Raw genomic sequence first — 22,612 nt, 5'->3', positions numbered from 1 at the left:
TTTAGGGCTTGTTCTTAGCAAGGACATGGAGCGAAATCACTGTTTAGACCAAAATGTATGTAACTTGCATGAGCTCCCAAGCAGCAAGTATTTTGCCGCCCAAAGAAATTTAAAATTCAAATTGTTAAAAAGGAAAGTAAACTTTACCAAGTCGGCCAGCATTATGAAAGATAATTTAACTTTTTTTTCACACTAAATCAGGCCAGCCTTGCATTCTAAGAAACATATCTCTACCCTAGATCGCATATAAAAGGGACCTTATAAGCTCATTTTAACATCAAACTAAAACATTATCTTCCTTTTATCAGCGAATTTTGTAAGCAGCTCCAACAGTCAACGATTTTCAAGATCAAGACAGTGAAGTATATTGGAGAAGAATTCAATCATTAGCAAGGCGAATTTATCAAAGAAGCAATAATATCATTCTCACAAAGGCAAAATCAGACTTTGAAGGTGCAGACCTGATGATCAAGGCAGACAGATTTCATCATTAGACAGCTCAGATTCACCCTTAGACAATAAGGATACCTCTTAGACAGTGAATTCACTTATCAAAAGGAGCAATCTCCCCTATAGAAACACATATCAGACCTGCACATGTAGAATAAGAAATTAAGTCAAAGTGGGAGTGTGAAAAGGTCATATATCATGTGAGATTGATGCCCATTTGTTTGTTTTGCAGGAAGCAAGGTATGAAATCTAAGAGATCAGATTGGAGGAAGATTGGAGTAGAGACCTCAAGGAGAAAGTTTCAACATCAAGGACAAGATACAAGGAAGATGCCTTCAAAAGACTTCATCATGCAAATACAAGAACGTCAAGGGGAGAAGATCTCAAGATAGTCAAAGATTCTCCCCACACCCTAAAGGCATGAAGAGATCAAAGGAATGTTATACAATCACTCCAAGGCAAGCAAGTGAAGGATATCCCATCACCACTACTTTGAGTAAGCTTGTCATGTCGAGTATCAAGTCTTCCCAAACCTGCAAAATGCGAGTTGAGGTGGCGTCCTAGTCATCATCCCAGTCACCACTCACCAATCAAGGAAGGTCTACATCAACGCATCCAAGTTCAATGAATCAAGCCCACTAGTGATGGCACAAACTCCGAGGCACCTACCCCTAATATCTATTGGTCCACGCTCATGGAATGTAATTTTCTCATTGGCTATGGAGAAGTTTGTTGTAACAAACCCTAATTAGGGATTTTATTGTAAAATCTTGGCCATTGATCTCAAATTGATCCGAGTAGTTGAATTGTATTGAGAGCACTATAAAAGGCTCAGACTCTTCATTTGTAACGGTTAATAGTTGGAGAATAGCTGATAGTGAGTTAATAGTCAGTAGATAGTCTTAAGAGAATAGAATAGAAGTTAAAGTAGAGTAGGAAGAGAAGGCAGAAATTGTTGCCTAAGTTGTAAATGAACTCCATTTTCATTGAAGTTATGGTGAAGTGTGTTGTTTCTTTACAATGTGCATGGTTTCTTGTTGGATTTTCATGTTAGATGTTAAATAATTAGATTGAATGGAAGAAGTTGCTGAATGTATTCATGTGGAATCCGCCCAACCCATATATCACTAGCCTCTTGCTGCTTGTAATTGCGCCTTGTGTGGTCAACTGGAATAACATGAGCTTAACCTCGAATCGTCCTACACTCATTGTTTATGCATTAACTTGAAAGGTGATCAATGTTTGGTGGTATTGGTTCGAATATCTTTGAAATGTCCTTAGAAGATTGCACTAAGCTTGTGTCAAATTGTTCTATTTGATGGTGAGACCTTGCCCAGTAGGATTCCATAAAGTCATTCATTCATCTTCTTACATTCTAGGTCCTAGCATAGACTCTCTCAAACCCTGCCTCTTTTGCTCTTTTTTATCTTCCAATTGGGTAGATAGGATCTAAGTTCCAGCAAATCAAGCATTCAGGCATTCGAATGTAAGTCCCCTTGTGATTCCAGTATAATCACATCAAACCAACAGAGCTTATCCACACGTAGTGACCCTACATTCATGAACCTTGGAGTCTTTCTTGGATGAACCTTAAGCGAATCTTCAGCATCCAAAAGATTTTGTTCAAGAGAGGGTAAGATAATTTGGTATTTTATTCTGAGTTTGCATGTGCCTAGTGAACACATCAACACAACCCAGGTAAGAACAATGACAAAACCACTCTAACAATGACATAAATTGGAATGCACCTTTTGTCGCTTGCAAAGTGGTATATGCTCATTTCCCTACTTTATAGTGGATAGTATAATTTGGATGTTCTAATCAAATGGCTAAGGATAATTCTCTCTTCACTTAAATGCAGTCTAGACCAGGGAGTCTAATGAAAAACAGCATAATCTAGCATCTCAACACCTACTCAATACAGCCATATGCAAGATGGAAGCGAAAAATGCACAGCTATTGTAAATCAATAAAGTATCTATAGAAAATTACAACTTGCTTACAAAATTACATAAAGCTACAATAACTGTAACTACTACCTATAACCAAGCTATTCTCTCACTATGTGGCTTCTCATACAGCCTCCATCTCATTTTCTCTCCTCCCTCATAGTCTCCATTCTTTTCTTCTCAATTCTCAACTCTACTAAAATAAAGTTCTACTCCCTTCTTTAAATAATGGTTGTCTTCTAGACTCTACTCCCTCTTTGTTCTAACTCTTCCACTTATTCTTTTCTACCCACTCTATATTGAACAATGATTTACCTTTGCTAAAATTCCCGACAAAGAACCTAGACTTGCCAAGACTCAGTGAGTCCCAAGCCGGGTGACCCTGGGCGAGTCCCAGGGGCTCAGACTCGGACTCGTTTGAGTCCTAGGCGAGTCCTGGCAAGTCCAGGAAATTGCGGACTCAGCTCAAACCCAATGAGTCCTTATGCCTGGACTCAGCCAAACTCAAAAAAAATTTATATCTCAAATAAAGACAAAAGGAAATTTTTTGACGTTTTGTCCTAAAAAAGAATTTCGGGGGCATAGCCCTCAAACCCCCACTTCCAGCCCGCACGAAAACGCAAGTGCGTTTCCCCACACCTCTTCTATCATTGGGCTTTTCTCACATCTAACACCTTGTGTGGATCACTGAGGCTTTGGATCTTGTCTTTAGTGACGAGGACCTTGATTGGGTTGACCAAGCAAATAGAGAGGCTGGAAGTTGTAGCTATGGCAGAGGAGGAGGTTAGAGCACAAGTAGACACACACACAACTGATGTTGGTGAGGGTGGCATGGAGTCACGGACAAAGACTATGGCTGTTGAATCATCCAAGACCTACCTTAGATGCCTTCGTAGGAGGGATGTGGACTCCTTTGAGCCATAGACTTGTAGTTATTGTTTTGATATTTGTGTGGAACATTTGATGTCATGGATTTTATATTCCATGAGTTTTGTATACATTTGACAATATTTATATAGCTAAGTTTACTATTTCCTTCAACTACAATTTACATTTATACTTATGTGATCAATGTATACTTGTGTATGTGATCAAACTAGCTTCTATTTGATGATGCTATTGTGCCTTTAAGGTTTATTAAATAAAGGGTCATGAAACAAGTTTTAAATCCTTAAAATTCTCTAAATTTCTTGGGTTTTTCACTTTGTCGAGTCCTGCTAAGTCTTCGCTGAGTTTTTTTGCCGAATCTCGAGTCTTGAGTCGAGTCACCCTTGCCGAGTCCGCGCCGAGTTCGAGTCTCGTTTCTATGGCTAAAATAGAAAAAGATCCATAATTGCAACACTAGCCAAGATATTGCAAATCCTAAAGCCAACTGCCAAAGAAAGCAATCACAACCTAAAGTTTACTCAAGAATGAATGGATTGACCTATAAAAAGTTTGAATATTTCCATGTTGCCCATAGTTGATATCGTATGAAATATACCAGCTTGTGAAGTTTTGTAATTTTTAACAAAAAATGAATTTTAAATAGTAATCTCCAAATTACAAAAGAAAACCTCAGATTCAAATCTTCAGATCACATTAACCAATCAACTCGAAATCAATGAACAATTTCAAAATGACAACTCAGATGGCATTCGGTTCATATAAATCACAAATACAATCCCCTATACCTTTAACACATCTATGTATTGTTCAAGTATTCGATTCCAAGTATTCTATACTATGTAGGTGTTGTCTCAATGTATAAATGCCCTTTAGGATATTCGCAACAAAAATGACTAATCTCCAAGACCTTTCCACACAAATGCCCCTGATAGGAAATAATGGTGTTGATGAAATGAGTTTAGTTGCTTGCGTTTAGAGGCACAAGCATTGGCTGATGTGATGTTGTCCGCCTTCATACACCAAATCAGTGTTGATCAATTCCTTAACGCATGCTTATCTAGTATGCTCCTTCAATCATGCCCAGCTGCAAGCTAGAACTCTAGGATCTCGTAATGGAGTGTTAGGTGATTCTCCTCAAGGTTCTGGCAAGACCATTACTCTCAATATCCCCCTATAGACTCTTATATTGCATCAATCAGTCAGCCTGGCAAGGGCTATGTCCTACTAGGAATGAGATACTCAAGTTTGCGTCTGAGCTCCCTTTTGCATTCGTTAAATGCATTAACAAATGGAAACTCTTTGATGCCTCCTTCAAATGATTGGCCTATATAAATACACGTCTCCTCAAGTCAACCCAAGCACAAGGAAACTGACCCACACATTTTCCCAACCAAGTCGAGCTAAACAATGAGAAAATTATTTAATTGCATTCACCAAAGTTGGCCCCTTCAACAAAATATTTAATAAATTCATTATTAATTTTATTTTTTATTTATTTATTTATTCATTTATTTATTTAAAATATTGATGTTGGCCAACCCAGCCATAAATTGGGGACATTACAATCCTCTAGTCCAAAATTGCTTGTCCTCAAGCAATTCGCACTTGTTACCAAATCAACTGCCTTCTACACCTATACGCTCAAAACAAAATACCAGGATCACATATCAATCTCAAAATCAATGCTCTGCCACTTTGTTGCGCTACTCGGAGATATACATCTCTTATCCAAATTCTATCAACGATCTTATCAATCTTGGAACAAAGGAGTGTGAATTTCTTGGCCAACCTACATGTAATCAAAGTGCATAATCATGGGACTTTCTAGATAACCTTACAATTCTTCTTCGTGGCACTCAATCTCAAACAGACCAATCTTTACAACATCACAACTACTATGTTGCATAGTATTGCATGGTCCAATCATTGTCATACACTGCGAATCATCATTAGATGATGCAATTATGTCCATACCATCTTCTGTTATTGAGGAGTACTAGTTGACAACTTGAAACTCTAATCATTCTTTTTGCTCCAACATGCTCAAAATGACATAAACCCATAGTTGGGAATTATTTTCACATTTATTACAAACTGATAACAGCAAAATATGTTCAATATTTTCAATACCCAAACGGCCAAATGGCTTCAAATGAACAATACAAACATATCCATTAAATCTTAAGTATACAAGTCTGATTTGTGCACTTAGAACCAAACTGGCAACACTAAACTTGGATGCCACTTCCCAAAATCACCTCTAGAAGTCACGAGTTGAATATCTCTGAGTAAGCAAGCCTTAGACACCTCCAAAGCAACAGAAAAAACCCCCCAAAACCCCAGGCGCCACTCTCCACAAACTCCCACACCTCCTCCTAGCTTGTATGGCCAGAAAGGGGAATGGTACGGCTAGAAAAGAGAGGCAAATAAACAATATAATCTGCTCTCCTTAGCTTGAATCTGCCCTTTGAATCCTCTGTAGATACCAACAAAAATAATCTCACATAAAGCCTAGATGTGAATCCTAAATGAAACCACCAATCAATCTCCCAGGTTAGATCTTTCACCAATGAAGAAGATGTTCTCTACAAGGGTTTTTGTCCTCACAATGCCACTAATGAAGTCCAACCAGCAAGTTTTGTTTACAATATCCAAATCATACATAATCAAAATGAGCTCCAAAATGCCTTTTTATTTGCCTCCACAACCCAACACCCCTTTTAGGGATTTGCAACTTTTAATTTAATTTATTTTCTCCTTATGTCTCCCAAAGTTGGTGCCCACTTCTAAGTGTTCATTTTATTTAATATAAAACAACATTCCCCTCTAAGCATCCACTTAGTCATTTTATTAAATTAATTTTTTTAATTTAATTTTAATGCTTTTTAGCATTATATAAAAGAATTGCTCTGGGCCACATTAACTACAAAAATATCATCATCAAATGCATTTACCAACATACCCCAAATCATAACAGCATTAATCTTTTGGGGAAAAAATCGACAAACCAGGAATATAAGATTTTTTGAAAAAATTGGGAAAAAACCAGATTTAAAAAAAAACATAAAAAATTGTAGAAACACAATCAAAAACTACTACTTTTATATATTTAAGGGCATTTTCATAGCATAGAGATATTCAAAGAAAATAAAATAGAGAGTTCAACCCATGAATTGTAAGAAATAGATTTTCATAGTTTTATACTTGTTGGGAATTAATGTTCACATAGGAGTTTAGGTTAGCTATAAAGTTGTTAACAAACAGCTTTATATTATTGTTAGGAGACATGATTGTTATTTATTAAGTTTGTAGTATAGGTTATTGTGTTAGTGGTTCGTATGTGTTGAGTTGTTAAAACAACTCCAATATTTAGGAGAGTTGTTATAGGGAGGTTCCTAAATAATAGGATATAGAAATCCTATAAATATGTAACTTGCATTTGATTTAAAACAGAGATATGAAGCATGATATTATTTCCGTGTAAAATATTAGCAGCTTCTCTATGTATCCTTGCCCATATTTCCCAATTTGGTATCAGAGCGGGTTTAGGGGAATATGGTGTGATCAATTTGATACTATCAGATAATGGGCATTATTTTTGCATTCCTAAAATAATGCTTTGTACGAGCAATAAGGGATTAATGTTCACATAGGAGTTTAGGTTAGCTATAAAGTTGTTAACAAACAGCTTTATATTATTGTTAGGAGACATGATTGTTATTTATTAAGTTTGTAGTATAGGTTATTGTGTTAGTGGTTCGTATGTGTTGAGTTGTTAAAACAACTCCAATATTTAGGAGAGTTGTTATAGGGAGGTTCCTAAATAATAGGATATAGAAATCCTATAAATATGTAACTTGCATTTGATTTAAAACAGAGATATGAAGCATGATATTATTTCCGTGTAAAATATTAGCAGCTTCTCTATGTATCCTTGCCCATATTTCCCAATTTGGTATCAAAGCGGGTTTAGGGGAATATGGTGTGATCAATTTGATACTATCAGATAATGGGCATTATTTTTGCATTCCTAAAATAATGCTTTGTACGAGCAATAAGGGAGATAGCTGGAGATTTTCTTTTGTGACTTTAATTGTTGAAATGACACACTGTTGAGATATTCATAATTGGAATGGGCTGCAAAGAGATTTTAGTGATGCATGTCCACACTGATGCTGGGATGAACATTGTGTTTCTTTCTGGGATACTTCGGAGATTGAGAGTAGAGGCGACCATGAGTTAAATGAGCATTATGCTTTCAAAATCAGGATCATTGCAGACACTGCGGTAAAGATCTGTTCTGACTAAATCTACTCCAAATTGAGGCCCGCATAACTTCATTCATTGTTTTAGCCATATCTCCAAATCAAAGTAGCGTAGCGGAACGGTACAAGGCCTGTGTTATCATTGTATGCATGGCTTGGTTTGTTATACACGTATTGATGGGATTGTATAGAAGCTCAATGTATGAAGAAACTGCTCCACAAACGTCGAACAACATTCCTCCCCTTAGGAAGAAACAAAACCAAAGGTGTATCCATGAAGTCTCCCCAATCATGAAGGGAAGATGTATGAAGAAAACTCATGATGAAAGGAATCTCTGAAAACTGCTCAAGTGTCCCCATGTCGATGCTGAAAGATACCCCCTTTAAAGGTGGTAAACTGTGCCACACTGCTGAAAAAGGCACTCCAAGATCTAGTGGAGATGGATGTAGAACATGTCCCAAAGACTCACATGTCTCCTCAAAAAATAAAGAGACCTCCTTCAACTGCTGTACATAAGTATCCACAATCACGTCAACCTCGAAAGAATGATCATGTAGAGAATGAACAAGAGGGTCAGAGTGTTCCCTCACAACAATTGAAGAAGGATCACCTTCATCAAAGAGAAGATGAATGTCATCAATGATGTCTCCCAAATCTGCAATGTAGGATTCCATAAATAAACTTGCAATGTCTGTCAAGTAATCATCCCATGAATCTGAAACTGGAAGACAATGAATATCTTGTTGCACTGAATCACATGAAGGCAAAACTGTCGCACTATCCGCATCATCAGGTGCAATAGATGATGTGATATCAATATGAGGAGATGGAATACAAGGCTCAAGAACGGGGTCACATGTGAGAATCCCCATGTTCAAGTGTCCAAAGTTCTCCTCAAAAACTGAACCATCACAAGAAGTGTGATCATCATGTGTAGAATCATCAAATGTGAAATCACCATCATCAACAAAATCTGAAAAGGAGTATAACCGAGATGCATGATCAACCACCCCAGTCGCAATGATAGCTCTAGTCTCCAAGTCTCTAATGAAAACTGACTCAAGTGTGAACTCCACAACTCTCTTAGTTGCGCCATGTGTGATTTGATAGATAGAAAGGAGATTGTTTGTCAAGTGGGGTACACACAACACATCATTGAAGGAGTTATCCCCAATGTCAATAGATCCTTTCCCAATCACATCCATGTATGTATGATTGCCCATCAAAATCTGCAGCATGGTGCAAGGCTCAAATGTAGAGAACATAGACTGCGAAGATGCCATATGATGAGAAGCCCTTGAATCTAGAAGCCATCTCTCTGAATCATGACTGATAGTAGCACATAGAGCTTTTCCTTTTCTTGTCCCAAAAGAGTGAGTCTTCCCACTTGTAGAAGCCATGAATGCTTGCCCTTTTCCTTTTGAATGTGAGGAAGTGGAAGTTGATGAATCATCCTTCTTGTAGACATTAGGCAAATCAATTTTTTTTTTTTGATGATATGTGTGAGCTCATCAATCTTCTTAAAATGGCAACGACGCTCCTCATGACCAAACTTTTTACAATAGGCACAAGTAGGTCTCTCCCTCTTTTTGGTGAATTATCCCTCTTGGAAGAGGATGTATCTCCTTGTTGTGGAGAGGATGATGCTTTGTCCTTAGGCTTTGATTGCCATTTCTTTTTGTTTGAGTTGTCCTTTCCTTGATTTCCTTTGTTCCCTTGATTTGCCACTAATGCTTGAGACTTAGAAGCCTTAAGAATGCCCATGCTTATCAACTTAGTTTGTTCCATCATCAACATTTCATTGAAAGCATCAAATGTAGGCATTGTGTAGCTTGAACCCATTGTCATCCTATGGGTTTGGAAACTAGAAACAAATGCTGCATATTCTTGTGGAAGCTTGCCTATCAAATTGAAGATAAATTGAGTATCCTTCTTATCAATGCCACAATCTTTGAGTTGTGCCCTCAATTCATTTGCCTTGGTGACATAATCTTGTATAGTATCAAAGATCTTGGGATCCAACATGGTGAGATCACTATCAATTTGATATCTCCTAATCTCATCAACTTGACCATATAAGTCTTGAAACTTTTGCCAAGCATCCTTGATTAGAGTACACTTCTCAATATGAAAAATGAGATCCTTTGATACATACTTTCTTAAGGTACCAATTGCCATGATATTTTTAGTGAGCCAATCCAAGTGACCAACTGGATCAACCTTAGGATCAGCAAGAGCAACAATAGTTCCATCAATGTAATGAGTTAGTCCTTTTTCCATAAGTTTACTCCATGCATCAATTTTCCAAGTAGCATAATTATGAGGAGTTAAGAGAGGAAACTTAGAAGAACCCATAACAGCAAAAAGGAAGGAACACAAGAGCACAAAAGTACAAGAGACACCCCCCCAAATTCACGCAATCAAAGTACTCCCCCAAAAAATGATGATTTTGGCACTTTATATGTAGTGCGTGTACAATAGGCCACTTGCAAACAATGGCAAGATGGAGTTCTGATTTTGTTTTACAACTACCCCAATAGGCTGAGAACTTCAAAGCAAAAGATCAGAAGGATAGATCTATGCAATACAAATGCCAAATTGGCCAAATAAGACCATATGATGAAAGTACAATTTCTACCCACAATTGCTGCAAACCGATAGCATATTCTAAGAGTAGACAAAAAATAATGCACTTTCAAAAAAAACGGCACCTGAAAAGGAGTTCATATGAGCCCGAACGAAGACCTGGAAGTTGCAGAAACGGGGATTGGACAGGTACAGTCACCAAAAACTGAGAATTCTGAAAAATTTGTCGATCAAAATCAGAAAATAATTCCACCACATGAAAGTACACAAAATTCTAGCCCATTTCAAAAGCAATTGCACCAAAAAAGGAGCAAAAATGAGCAAGATATGGCCATTTGAAGTTGAACTGCAAAATCAAAAAGCTCAATGAGAGGGGCTTGCAAAAATTTTGAAAACATGATGACGTCAGCGGACTGTGGGGTTAAATTTGATGACCGTATGACTGTCGGCCAAACTTCGTGGCTGACTGGGCGCTGACTTGGCATTGACTGTGCAAGTGATTTGGCAGGTGATGTGGCAGCCAACTGGGCTGCTGACGTGGCAGGGTGATTTGGCAGCCAACTAGATTGGTGACGTGGCAGGGTGATTTGGCAGCCAACTGAACTGCTGATGTGGCACTGCTGACTGGGCATAAGGCACGGATCCCAAAAATAATTTAAAAAAAAATTTATTTTTTTTTTTCAAAAAAATTTCAAACTGGAAAATAATTTTTAGAAAAAAAATAGTTTTTTTTTTTTGAAAAAAAAATCCGAAAATTCCATACCGTACCGCCCAAATTGGGCAAAATATTTCCTCCACACCCAAAAATCGATTTTCGCCAAAATAGGTCGAATTTATACTCGATTTTTGTGGAAATGGCCTCCCGGACACAATGGTGAGGTCGAAAACGCTCTAAGATGCCTCCAAAAAATGCAGTCCCTCAGATCCGAAAATAGAAGCCTTCCACAATGTCTCCAAAAACCAATCAATGAAGCCCCAATGGCTCTGATACCATGTGAGATTTTGCCAAGATCAAAAGCTCAATGAAATGTACAAAATAGAGACACAATATAGGACAAGAATAAACTGTATTCTCATCAATAGAAAATGATCAATAAAATCAATTATTACATACAATGTAGATGAGCTTGCTTATATAGGCAAGGCTAGGGATATGTGAGCACATAAACATGACATGTGGCTCAATAAGAAACAAGGGTAGGTAGGAAATAGGTGTGGGTAGGTAGGAGAAATAATATAATAGTCCACATGAGGCGGATCACCCACTGAATGTGGAGTGTAACAACAAGATCAACACCATAAAAGGTGGAAATTCTCCTACACACACTATCCCAATGTGGCACAAACACCCAAGTGTCTCATACCCAAACTACTATGAAATGCATTTCCTAAGTAAACTTAAGTAAGTGTAATAATATCCAAGATGAATAATTATTTACACCAACAGGGATTAATCCATGTATCCATGATTTTCTCCATGCTAGTTGCCTTGGCTAGGTAGTTCATTTAAATGATCGGCTCGCAGTTTGGCAAGATCTTTAATTTCTCAGATTGACATTTTTTGGTCAGAAGAACATTGAATCTTATTGGTTTGTATTGGCAAATGGAGAAAGACTCGTGTATACTTGTCACTACTGGTTTAATCATTTTTAAGGCTTCTATTTCTTGTTTTTGTGTTTACCCATTGGCACTGCGATCCCATTTGTGGTGGATTTATTCATTGGCAAATCATTTTTTTGTTTACCGTGGTGGGTTGAAGATTCGTGTGTTACGCTGTCGGCAGGGCCCGATCGACCTTCATGATTGCAATTTTTTCTTTTGTTGGTGTAGCTTCATCCAAGGGTGCACTCATTTGAAGATCGATAGTCTTGAGATATCCTTGATCTATGTGGGAAGGTAAGACGTGTTCCAAAGACTTCTTTACAGTAGCTTAGGCAAAAATCTTTGTGGATCAACGAGTGCACAAACTTTTCTCTGTCAAATATCACTTCAATGAGCATTCCGCATAGCAACTCGACCAATACCAGTGGAAGAAAGGACTTCACCAGTGCAAATGTGGCACAACGAAGTGAGATGGTGCATTCCACAAAGCCACGACATTATCTCATGGAAATAATTTTGCCTCTCTAAATCAATGATGAAAGTTTTGAATAGAGCAAGCATAGCAGCACCCTTCAACGGGATTAAACTCATTTGTATCAAGGAGGTGATCTACTGAAGCATTTGAAGGGTATTCTATTGAAGCATTTCTATTGGGAGCAATGCAGATTCACCGTGAGGGGAAATATCATAGGTGTGTTACAAAACCACTTGGATGGGAATGAATGCTTTGATCATGTATATTCATGTTATCCTTCTCTTGTTAGGTTTGGTAGAGCCATTATATTTTGTTGTTTAGTTATAGTAGTTATTGTATTTCAAAATATATTATAAGTTCTTAAGAGATAGGTTGTGTCAAAGTTAATCTGTATCGTTTTCATTAGTTGTTACTTGTCGTGTCAAATTCATAAAAGTGTTGATCATTTCAAGGTGCATTTTCGGTGGAACCCGACACCTTCAATATTATTTAGATTAGGGGGGAGGATATGTTCTTTCCTCAAAACTTGAAATGAGCCTCAAAACACAATTTTTTTAAGTAGCAAACCCACTGGAGGGTGGAGGCACAGGAGGCTGGAGGAAATTTAGCGACCTCTTGTGAGTCACTAGCAATGGAGTCGTAAAACTGCATTAGTGACAAAACAACTTGTGCCAAAACAACTAAAGCCAAGATCGGTTTGCAAGTAGCAACGGCAACCATCTCATATCATTTGTGATTAGAGTGGCAATGATCTCAAATGGTGGCTACATACGCAACATCAAAGACTTGGATTTCTTTGTAACCTGTGAATGGATGTGTTTGTCCCCATTCACAAGATGATGTAAGTGATTGGATGTGTTTGTCCCCAATCACTATTGTTGGTTGTTTGTGAATGGATGTGTTAGTCCCCATTCACAAGATGACTGGATGTATTAGTCCCCAGTCACATGAGATGGTGATTATGATTGGATGTGTTTGTCCCCAATCATAATTGTTGTGAGTAGATGTGTTTGTCCCTATTCATGACTTTGATGTTGGATAGAGGTGTTTGTCCTTGTCCAAACATTATGTAAGACCTTGGATAGATGTGTTAGTCCCTATCCTTGGTTCCATGGATAGATGTGTTGGTCCCTATCCTTGGATGAAAGAATATGAGCGTAGTGAGACAAGTTCCACTATTGCTTCTCATGGGTAGATGTGTATGTCCCTACTCATATCTTATGATGAGCTACTATGTGTGATCATTAGGTATTGTGATGTACTTTCAACCCATGTTCACACTCAGGGGGGGTGTTGGGAATTAGTGTTCACAAAGGAGTTTAGGTTAGCTATAAAGTTGTTAACAAACAACTTAATATTATTGTTAGGAGACATGATTATTATTTATTAAGTTTGTTGTATAGGTTATCGTGTTAGTGATTTGTATGTGTTGAGTTGTTAAAACAACTCCAATATTTAGGAGAGTTGTTATAGGGAGGTCCTTAAATAGTAGGATATAGAAATCCTATAAATATGTAACTTGCATTTGATTAAAAACAAAGATATGAAGCATCATATTATTTCTGTGTAAACTATTAGCAGCTTCTCTGTGTATCCTTGCCCATATTTCCCAATTATACTCGTATTGTTGATTACATTGCACAAAACATACCACAACAGCATAAATAATATCTAGATAGTGACAATTGTCAAAATGTCAATTATAATATAGTGTGTGATTTATAAAGTCAACCTATAAACTAAGTACAAAGTTTGTGGTTTTTCTCTATGCATGCCTTTTATGTTTGAATGAACATCTGCAAGCTAGAATAGATGATTTTAAGAGATGGTATACTATCTAGTTTGAGGTTGCATTTTTTTTTTTGGTGATACATAAATCAAATAATCAACAAAAGTATTATAAAATAGCTGAGTTGCTAGTACGGGAATGGCTACAAGATCCCACTAAGTGGGGGTTTGGGAATGGAGGACTTAATGAGTTTGAGAAGCAGCAATGATAAGTTGCACAAGGTGTTAGATGTGAGAAAAAACCCAACGATGGAAGAGGTGCAAGGAAACGGAACCTATTATCACAAAAGTTTGCACCCTTGCTGAGCTATCAACTCAGCAACCTTGTGAAACATGGAAACAACCCCGAAGTGTGGGACCTTGCGCGAGGGGGTTGAATCTCCGGAGTAGGCCGGCTTCCCTCTCAATCCAAGTGCAGGTGCTGAACCAACTCAACACTCCAAATTATACTTCTAAACCTATCCTAACAACTTGCAGAGGAAAAGGAAGGGAGAAATGCTTAAAATGAAAGGACGTGATGCACCAAGATAAGAGATGTTTCTCTCCCCACCCGAAATGGCACAAAGAATCCATTGAAATACCCAAGAGATGCACAAACTTCAGTTGCATGAATGACCTCAACGCATGTATGGAGGTTAGAACTTGCTGAATGTCAAGAGGGGACAAGGTTTCCCACAAGTCACACCCAAAAACAAGTTAACACAGCATATATGTGAAAGAAAGCCACAAACATACACTTACAATGAAGGTAAGAACACATACACAACATGCATAAATTGAAGTAAGGCAAGAATGATGATTTCAATTCATTATAAGGCCAATGGCCAAACTTACAGTTGCAGAAATGCAAGATAAATTCAAGTCTTCAAGAGAAGTGAAAGAGCATAGAATAGCTCAAGCCAACACGGAGAGAACCCTTTACAATGAGGCTTAACAGCCTTTATATAGAAAACTGATCACAGAGGAGAGACCATTAGTCAAGGAAGAGAAGCCTTGACCCTTGTGTATGCAAAGGAATGTCAGTCAGGGAATGCAGGGAAGTGCATGCACCTGACATGGTGTACATGCAAGCAACCCGACCATACCTTGACAAGGCAATCCCAAGAAGAAAAGTACTTCTAAAAGGTGGATTCCCTGACATTCCAAAGTCAGAGCATGCAGGCATGACATGAAGGTCAACAAGTAACCATAAATAAGCATGGCCTTGTACTCCACTTGATGAAAATCCTACAAAAATCATTAAATGCACCCCTGTAGCTCCACAAAAGAAAGTGTACAAGTCGCAAGAGTTGATGTAGCATTAAGAGCTTTGAGGGTTGATCACGCCATCTAGAATTGTTGCAAGTTGTAGGAAGTCGGAAGACTTGGGAAACTTGGGAACTTCGGGGTTCCGGAGTTACAAAGTTCCAAGGAAGAGAAGACTTAGGAACTTGGGAACTTCGGGGTTCTAGGGAAGAGAAGACTTGGGAACTTGGGAACTTCAAGGTTCCAAAGTTACGGGGTTCCGGGGAAGAGAAGACTTGGGAACTTGGGAACTTCGAGGTTCCAGAGTTACGGGGTTCCGGGAAAGAGAAGACTTAGGAACTTGGGAACTTCGGGGTTCCAGAATTACGGGGTTCCGGGGAAGAGAAGACTTAGGAACTTGGAAACTTCGGGGTTCCAGAATTACGGGGTTCCGGGGAAGAGAAGACTTAGGAACTTGGGAACTTCGGGGTTCCGGATTTGTAGGGTTCCGAGGAAGAGAAGACTTAGGAACTTGGGAACTTCAGGGTTCCGGGGAAGAGAAGACTTAGGAACTTGGGAACTTCGGGGTTCCGGAGTTACGGGGTTCCGAGGAAGAGAAGACTTAGGAACTTGGGAACTTCGGGGTTCCAAGGAAGAGAAGACTTGGGAACTTGGGAACTTCGAGGTTCCGGAGTTATGGGGTTCCAAGGAAGAGAAGACTTAGGAACTTGGGAACTTCGGGGTTCTAAAGTTACGGGAATCCGAGGAAGAGAAGACTTAGGAACTTGGGAACTTCGGGGTTCCGGAGTTACGGGGTTCCAGGGAAGAGAAGGCTTAGGAACTTTCCTTCTGACAAGACAACACTTCACGCCTCCATTGGTTTTCTCCCTAATCACTGGGGCAGCGCTGGTCCATTGAACATATCTCTGATCGGTTCTCACTGATGGACCAAGGGTTTCATAAAATGACAACAAAACCCATGGGCTAGAAATGGGGATTCGTGGGCTATGCCCCACAAAAAATAAATTTAGAGAAAATGAGAAAAGAGAGTGAAGAGAGCAAAATGATCTTTTTATTAGGCGAAATGATGTTTTTAGAGGCTTTTTAGAGTTTTTGGATGCAAAAAAAGGTCAAAAATAATCAAAATAGGATGACAAAAGGGAGATGGCAGGTAAAATAATATCTAATATTAAAAACTTATGAGTTCTACTATGAGTATTATCACGCACAAACATCAAAAAGAATCTCATAAGCCGTTGAAATCAATCTCCATTTTCATCTAAAAATGTTTGTGATGTCTATCCCATATTAGGCTTTAATATGAAAACTTGGAATGTTATCGAGTTTTAAGGCGAGAAGAACATTCGGGTATTTGTTGGCCAATTGAAAAATAACCATAGAAAAATAATAGGGCACAAAATAGAAAAACAAGGGGTCCTTCAACTAAATAACTAAATCATAGAAAAATGCAACAAAAGAACAACATTGACAAAGATGAATACTTGGATGTTCCGCCTATCACGTCGCTAAAAAACCCTCTAATTTCCAGCCATTCTCTACTCTTCTGTGACCAAGAACGCACTGAAGACATCACATGACATCATTTATAAGACATTCACAGGATTTTTTCACTATTTTGAGGGTTTTTTGTGGGTTTCGTGCTAATTTTAGGGTTGCTGATATTTCACAATTTTTGCAGCCGATTATACCATCGTGATTTGAATGCAAAAAATCATGGAAAATTGTTGACTGAGTGTAATGTCCCCTACTAGGTTTAGGCCTGTTTTAACCATAATTAACCTATTCCAATGTACTTATGACTTAAACTAAATTGATAAGGAGACAATTCTATCTTAACATAAATCAAATCAGTGATATTCCATTAATTTATTAATAAGTAACTTGCTCATCTATCATACATCCATAATTCTTAATGCATGTGTCAAACTTTGTTACTACTTCAGTTTTAAGGAAGAAGAGGATGTGAATGTTACCCAAGCGCTTAGATACCAAATACAATAGGTTCCCTCAAAATTTACAGATCCAAGCCCTTATCCTATCTTGAGACCCTGTCCCTCAAGGTTCTCGGGACGCTGATCCCCACCCACTCTTGGGAATCACCCTATTGTCTGGATTTAGACTGCCCCTCTTGGAAACAACTTGATCCCATCTCCTTAAATAATAAATACTGACAGTAATAGCATGATTTGGACTGTAAGTATACTAACTTCTTATGTATCATGAATATATATTAAATTAAGTATGACTGTCATACAAATTGCAGTCCATATTAATATTACTATTAATTCTGCATAAGAACATTATCAGGCTTTATATTTTAAGCATACTTATTAAACACATCCCCATGCATACCACCAAGAACAAGCATGTTACTGCCTGTAACTTAATAACAGTTCTGATCTGATCTGATTGATAATATATATCGGTCTTCTGTAGTTTAAAACTTATATCTTTTGTGATGGATATCTCCCATAATCCTTAATGAGTATGCGATTCTTATTAAATATATATTCGAATGGTTGAATGGTTGCACCCTTTTGTTTGGTGATGGATACAACCTTTCCTTGATCGCACCTTTCCCTTTAGACAAATCGTGCCTCTTCATTAATGTGTTGACTAACAACTAATATTTTCAACATTCACATCGCTGCATAAATTAGTGATCTATTTAATTGTTGCAAAGGCAGACAGATCTGACATGTGTCAGATCTGGTCTGCCACTACTAATGCCTGTTTATTATTTTATGACAATTAATCCAATTTATCTTTCAAACTGTTGATTTAAAAGAAATATTATATACTACTGTTGTCAGGTTTGCATATACATTATCACCTTAGGATGTGTATGGTTTTGTTTATTAATCTAATTTGTTACTACAAAATCGGGGCATGACGCTGAGTTATCCATATTTTTGGGGAAAAAAACAAGCCCTTGCCTGACTCACGGTTAATCGCAATTAGTTGTGATTTTTAGGCAACTATTGCTTCTTTGGTATTAATTATAAACAATAGGGGTTTGCTCCTTCCCCTTCTAAATGCCATCTATAAAATTGCATAATAGTATTAATTTTAAAGCTAGTTTACAATATTAATTATATACTTATTCACAATAGAATCCATGGGGCGGGGTGTGTAGAGAGCTTGAATCATATCGAAGTCACGATTTAGGGCAGATATGCCAATTGCTTCGACACTATCTCATATGCCCTGCACGATTTAGGATGATTGAGGCCTTTCAAATTTGGTTGATGACTGCCATTGCTCCTCCCATTGCTCCTCCCACTCCTTTATTTAGGGATTTTCAAAGGTCGAAAAGAAAACTAAGGGACAAAATAACAAACTATTTCAAGATTGATTCCACATTGACTCTAATTTCGTCTTGGATCAGCCCTATTTCTGGGCAACTCAGTAATTTCATGAGTTTTTCTAGGGTTTTGTGAGTTTTTACAATGATTTTTTTTTTCTTTTTTTGCCATTTTGGGGGGGTTTTAACATGATTGTAATGCGATTTATATGCAAAAAATCGCTGAAAATTAGGTCAATGATTGGTCAGTGATTTTTTTGTGAATTGGGATTTTTTCGGGGAATAAATCGGCTAGCTCCAGGATTCAAGATTAATCGGTTATAATCGCAATTTTTTGCAGACTATTGCTTCTTTGCCCCAAATAGTAATTCTGTCAACTGACCAAGTTGGTGTCTAGACTGTGGCTTACTAAAAATAGTAAAAATGGGCAAATTGCCCGAATCCCCTCCAAAAAAGGTCATCATGCTCTTAAAAATAGTCTTGACAATCCCAGATTAGCTGGACTGAACGGTCACAAGTCTCCTTGAATGCCCTAACCCTAACTCATTAGCCTACAAGAACTTGCCGAATAGACTAATGGTCACCAAGCTGATAGTGCTGAGGAAGGGGACATTACAGCTGTGGATACTAAAGCCCCTCTCATTGACTCCATACCCCAACCCCATGGAAACTAGACCAGGGTCAGTCAGCTTATACTCCCACCAAAGTGGTCAATCAAGTGACATAACTCTAGATTACCAGTGATCTCAGGATGATAATTCAGATGGTTGAAGAAACGGATTTTTTTTCTCTATCATGCTGCTGGAGGACAAAAAGGGGTTACCTTCTAAGGCCCTATTTTGCCTTTTCATTGTTGAGCTTTAAGCCTACCATACTAGTGACTGGGGTATATGACCTGAAGGGAGAGCTGTAGAGGCTTAAACAATGAACAAATGCTCAGCAGGACCAAATTGCACTCTGCTCAACCAGCAAAATCACGATGCTGATGTTGGGAACCAGTGAGATAAGGATTCGAATGATCTTCATTCAGACATTAGGAAGACTGATGTTTATGCTCTCAAAAGGAGGTTTCATGACTTCAATCATTCAGTTCTGCATTTATGACAAGAAGTGCTAGCTCTTGTAAAGCTATATTAAATTTCAATAGGGTGTTATCTAAAAACCCACTTGGATAAATTTGGTTTAATTGGAGCCTTCATCGACTGAGAAATATTTGTGATGCCGTAAGACTTTTGAAGGCTCATTATTCATTGCTTCTTAATTGGACATCAGAAGGATTATTATCTATACTTATAGATATGATTTGGGATGCGTTACTGTTTACACATTATCTACAGAGTATAGCTGATATGATGTCCCCTTAGAGGACATGGTTTTATTTTTTTGTCTGGTTTAGATCTATGTTCAGACATTTTTAAAATTTGTGAAAATCCAACTCCGGTTAGAATGTTATACCATTCACAAGTTTCGGATGCTCTGTAATTATGTGCTTGGTTTCTTAACATATTTCTTGTTTATCCAACCAAAAAAAAGTCATGTAGCTGCTGATACTCGGCCCAGTATTAGGGCTATAGTCTCCATTCTTACTGTTAAATCCCTGAAACTTCTGCTTACCATTTGGCTCTTGGCTGGAAGGAATACTTATTGTTTCTCTTGCAATGGGATTTATCTATGTTATCAAGTGGAAACTCCTTCAAATTAATATGCATAGTTTAAGGTAGCTGATAGACTTTTTTAATACGCATTCTGAATTGATAATTAAAAAGCAATGTCTCTCTTCTATAAAGAAAATTGAAAAGAAATAAGCAGATGAATCAATTTGTGGGTCGAAGAAAATGGCTTGTCTGACAAAATTCTCAAATAAAGATATAAATGCAGGTTTTGGGCGTGCCCCAAACATATGATAAAAATGTCAGGCCCAATGTAAACGAACGAAATAAATGGAGAATTAGCTCAAGTACCTGATCATTATCATTCTCGTCGACGGATGCTCTGCATTCAAAACGCGGCCTCCGTCTTTGGAATGTACCACAGATAAATTTTAGCCTGCTTGAATTTCAATGCATTGCAATTCAATATTCGTAGGCCGTAATACCACACAAATAAATACACACCAAATTGGCTTCGCACCTTTGCTTCCAGGCAAGTACAGTAGCGCCATTATAGCCAATTGTTGCGGTGTTAGTATTAAAACTATGATTCCATGGCCTATTACCACTGGTAAATGATGCCACCAGATTGGGAGTAAGATTCACAGACATTGTTGCCGTTGCCATTATCATTCTCCCTCTTTCTCTACAAATTCAATCTTATCTGCCTCCCCAACATCATCATTGAGCTCAAAGAGGCCAGCGCACGCTTACTATGTGTTTTTTGATTTTGTATGAAGGTTTTTTTATATGATCTCTTTAAAATTGTGGGGACGGAGATCCAATTTGGTGTATAGAAAAGAGTTATAGAGAAACAGAGGATTAAAAAGAGATAAGGCACAGATAAATAAAATATTTTTCCGTATTTAATCATCCATTAAATATGAAAATAAATTTGTAATTGTTCTAAGTTCAATTTTGTTATTTTTATTGTTATTATTATTATTTAGGATCATAGCAATACCAAGAGTTGTGGCAAACAAATTCAAAACAGAACTTCTATTTATTTAGATTGAAAAAAAAATTAAAAATTATATTTATATTTATAGGAAAGAAAAATTTGTATTTATATTATTAAAAAAAATACAATTTTAATTATTGATTATATAAAATAATCTTATGAACCAAATATACTAACATAGCAATTTAAAATAAATAAAAAATGTAGATAACAATATTATTATTCTAAATAATTTTAATAAGTCAAGAATTTTATTAAATTATAAAGGTAGAGAAGAATACACTATATGTTCTATTAAAAAATTATATTATAAGTAGTCAAAAGGTTGTAGTTCAATTGGTTGAGTTAATTGGTGAGAATGATGCTATGAGATATATAAGTCATCCACCAAGATTATATAAGTAAAACATTAATATATTGATTTTACAAATAAAATATTTTTTTGTACATTTCTTATTATTTTATGTGATAAAAAATGATAAATTAAGTAAAATTGAAATGATAGTCTTAAGAAAGTATTATATTCTTTAAGCTAATAAATGTTATTTATTATATATTAAATATCAAATGTCTTTCATATTACATGTATTGTAATGGTGAAAATTATATACTTTTCTTTTCTTTCTTGGTTTTTCTTTTTTCTTTTTTATACATGAAAAAACAAGAAAGAAAATAAAAGAAAAGCAATGTAAATGTATCTTGTATCTTTGTAAATGAACGATGTTGTATAGCAGTTCCTTGTTTGTCTTTTTAGATATTGTCCTTCCTTGAGTTACATTGTTATACGATTGCTAGTTGTTAATTGTGTATCTTTATTTATCTTGTTGAATGTAACTCTTTGCATGTGTATAATGTAATCTATCCAAAAAAAAAAAAAATCGCATTTTCATTGATTTTATTGTTTTAAGTCCTCTAGACCTCATAGCGGGGTGTGACACAATATTGATATCTCCTAGAAGCTAGCAAATCCCATACTTTCTATATTATAACTCAAAAATCACACTTCATAATTTTAACATTAGGAGAAAGGTTAAGACACCTTTGCAACAATATAATAAGCTATTGGATAATTAGTGAACGAAATGTCTCCCTTATTATCACATAACAAAGTAGTGAACCTAGACTATAAAGTAAAATTCTCTCCTAGAAATTGGCGAATGCCCACTATCCCCTAGGTAGCATTCACAACTTCTAATTACTATATCTTAGAGTAGATGAGAAACGACATGTTTCTTTCTACAAGACCATGTAATTTTTGTAAATCTCAAATGAAAAGTATAACATAATGTATATATTCAAATATCAATATATTCTACCTAATCAAAAATATGTATATCTCACTAATTTTATTATCATTATTCCCCAAATATTTGATTCTTATACAAATATATATTAATACTCCTCGCTACTTATCAATAATTTTACTCGCATTATCATAGAATCCTGGAA

The 22,612-nt window shown here is 36.9% G+C and overlaps 1 protein-coding gene across 5 annotated transcripts in view; it reads right to left on the bottom strand.

Moving 5' to 3' along the window:
- LOC131060061 (probable zinc metalloprotease EGY2, chloroplastic) overlaps nt 1–20,976 on the bottom strand; it is a 155,115-nt gene extending 134,139 nt beyond the window's left edge. For 2 of the 5 annotated variants that reach the window (XM_057993163.2, XM_057993162.2), the window contains exons 1-2: nt 20,684–20,975; nt 20,515–20,599 (exon numbers count right to left, since the gene is read on the bottom strand). In XM_057993163.2, the coding sequence (XP_057849146.1) occupies nt 20,515–20,599; nt 20,684–20,835 (237 nt within the window). In that variant the 5' untranslated portion in view covers nt 20,836–20,975. Of the gene's footprint in view, nt 1–20,514; nt 20,600–20,683 lie in introns of all 5 variants that reach the window. The other 3 variants (XM_057993160.2, XM_057993159.2, XM_057993161.2) reach the window with 3 other exon arrangements.
- Nucleotides 20,977–22,612: the final 1,636 nt, after the last annotated feature.

Source organism: Cryptomeria japonica, chromosome 8 (genome assembly GCF_030272615.1).
Source record: "Cryptomeria japonica chromosome 8, Sugi_1.0, whole genome shotgun sequence".
In the NCBI taxonomy this organism is placed as follows: Eukaryota; Viridiplantae; Streptophyta; class Pinopsida; order Cupressales; family Cupressaceae; genus Cryptomeria; species Cryptomeria japonica.
This window is presented reverse-complemented; position numbering and strand designations above follow the sequence as displayed.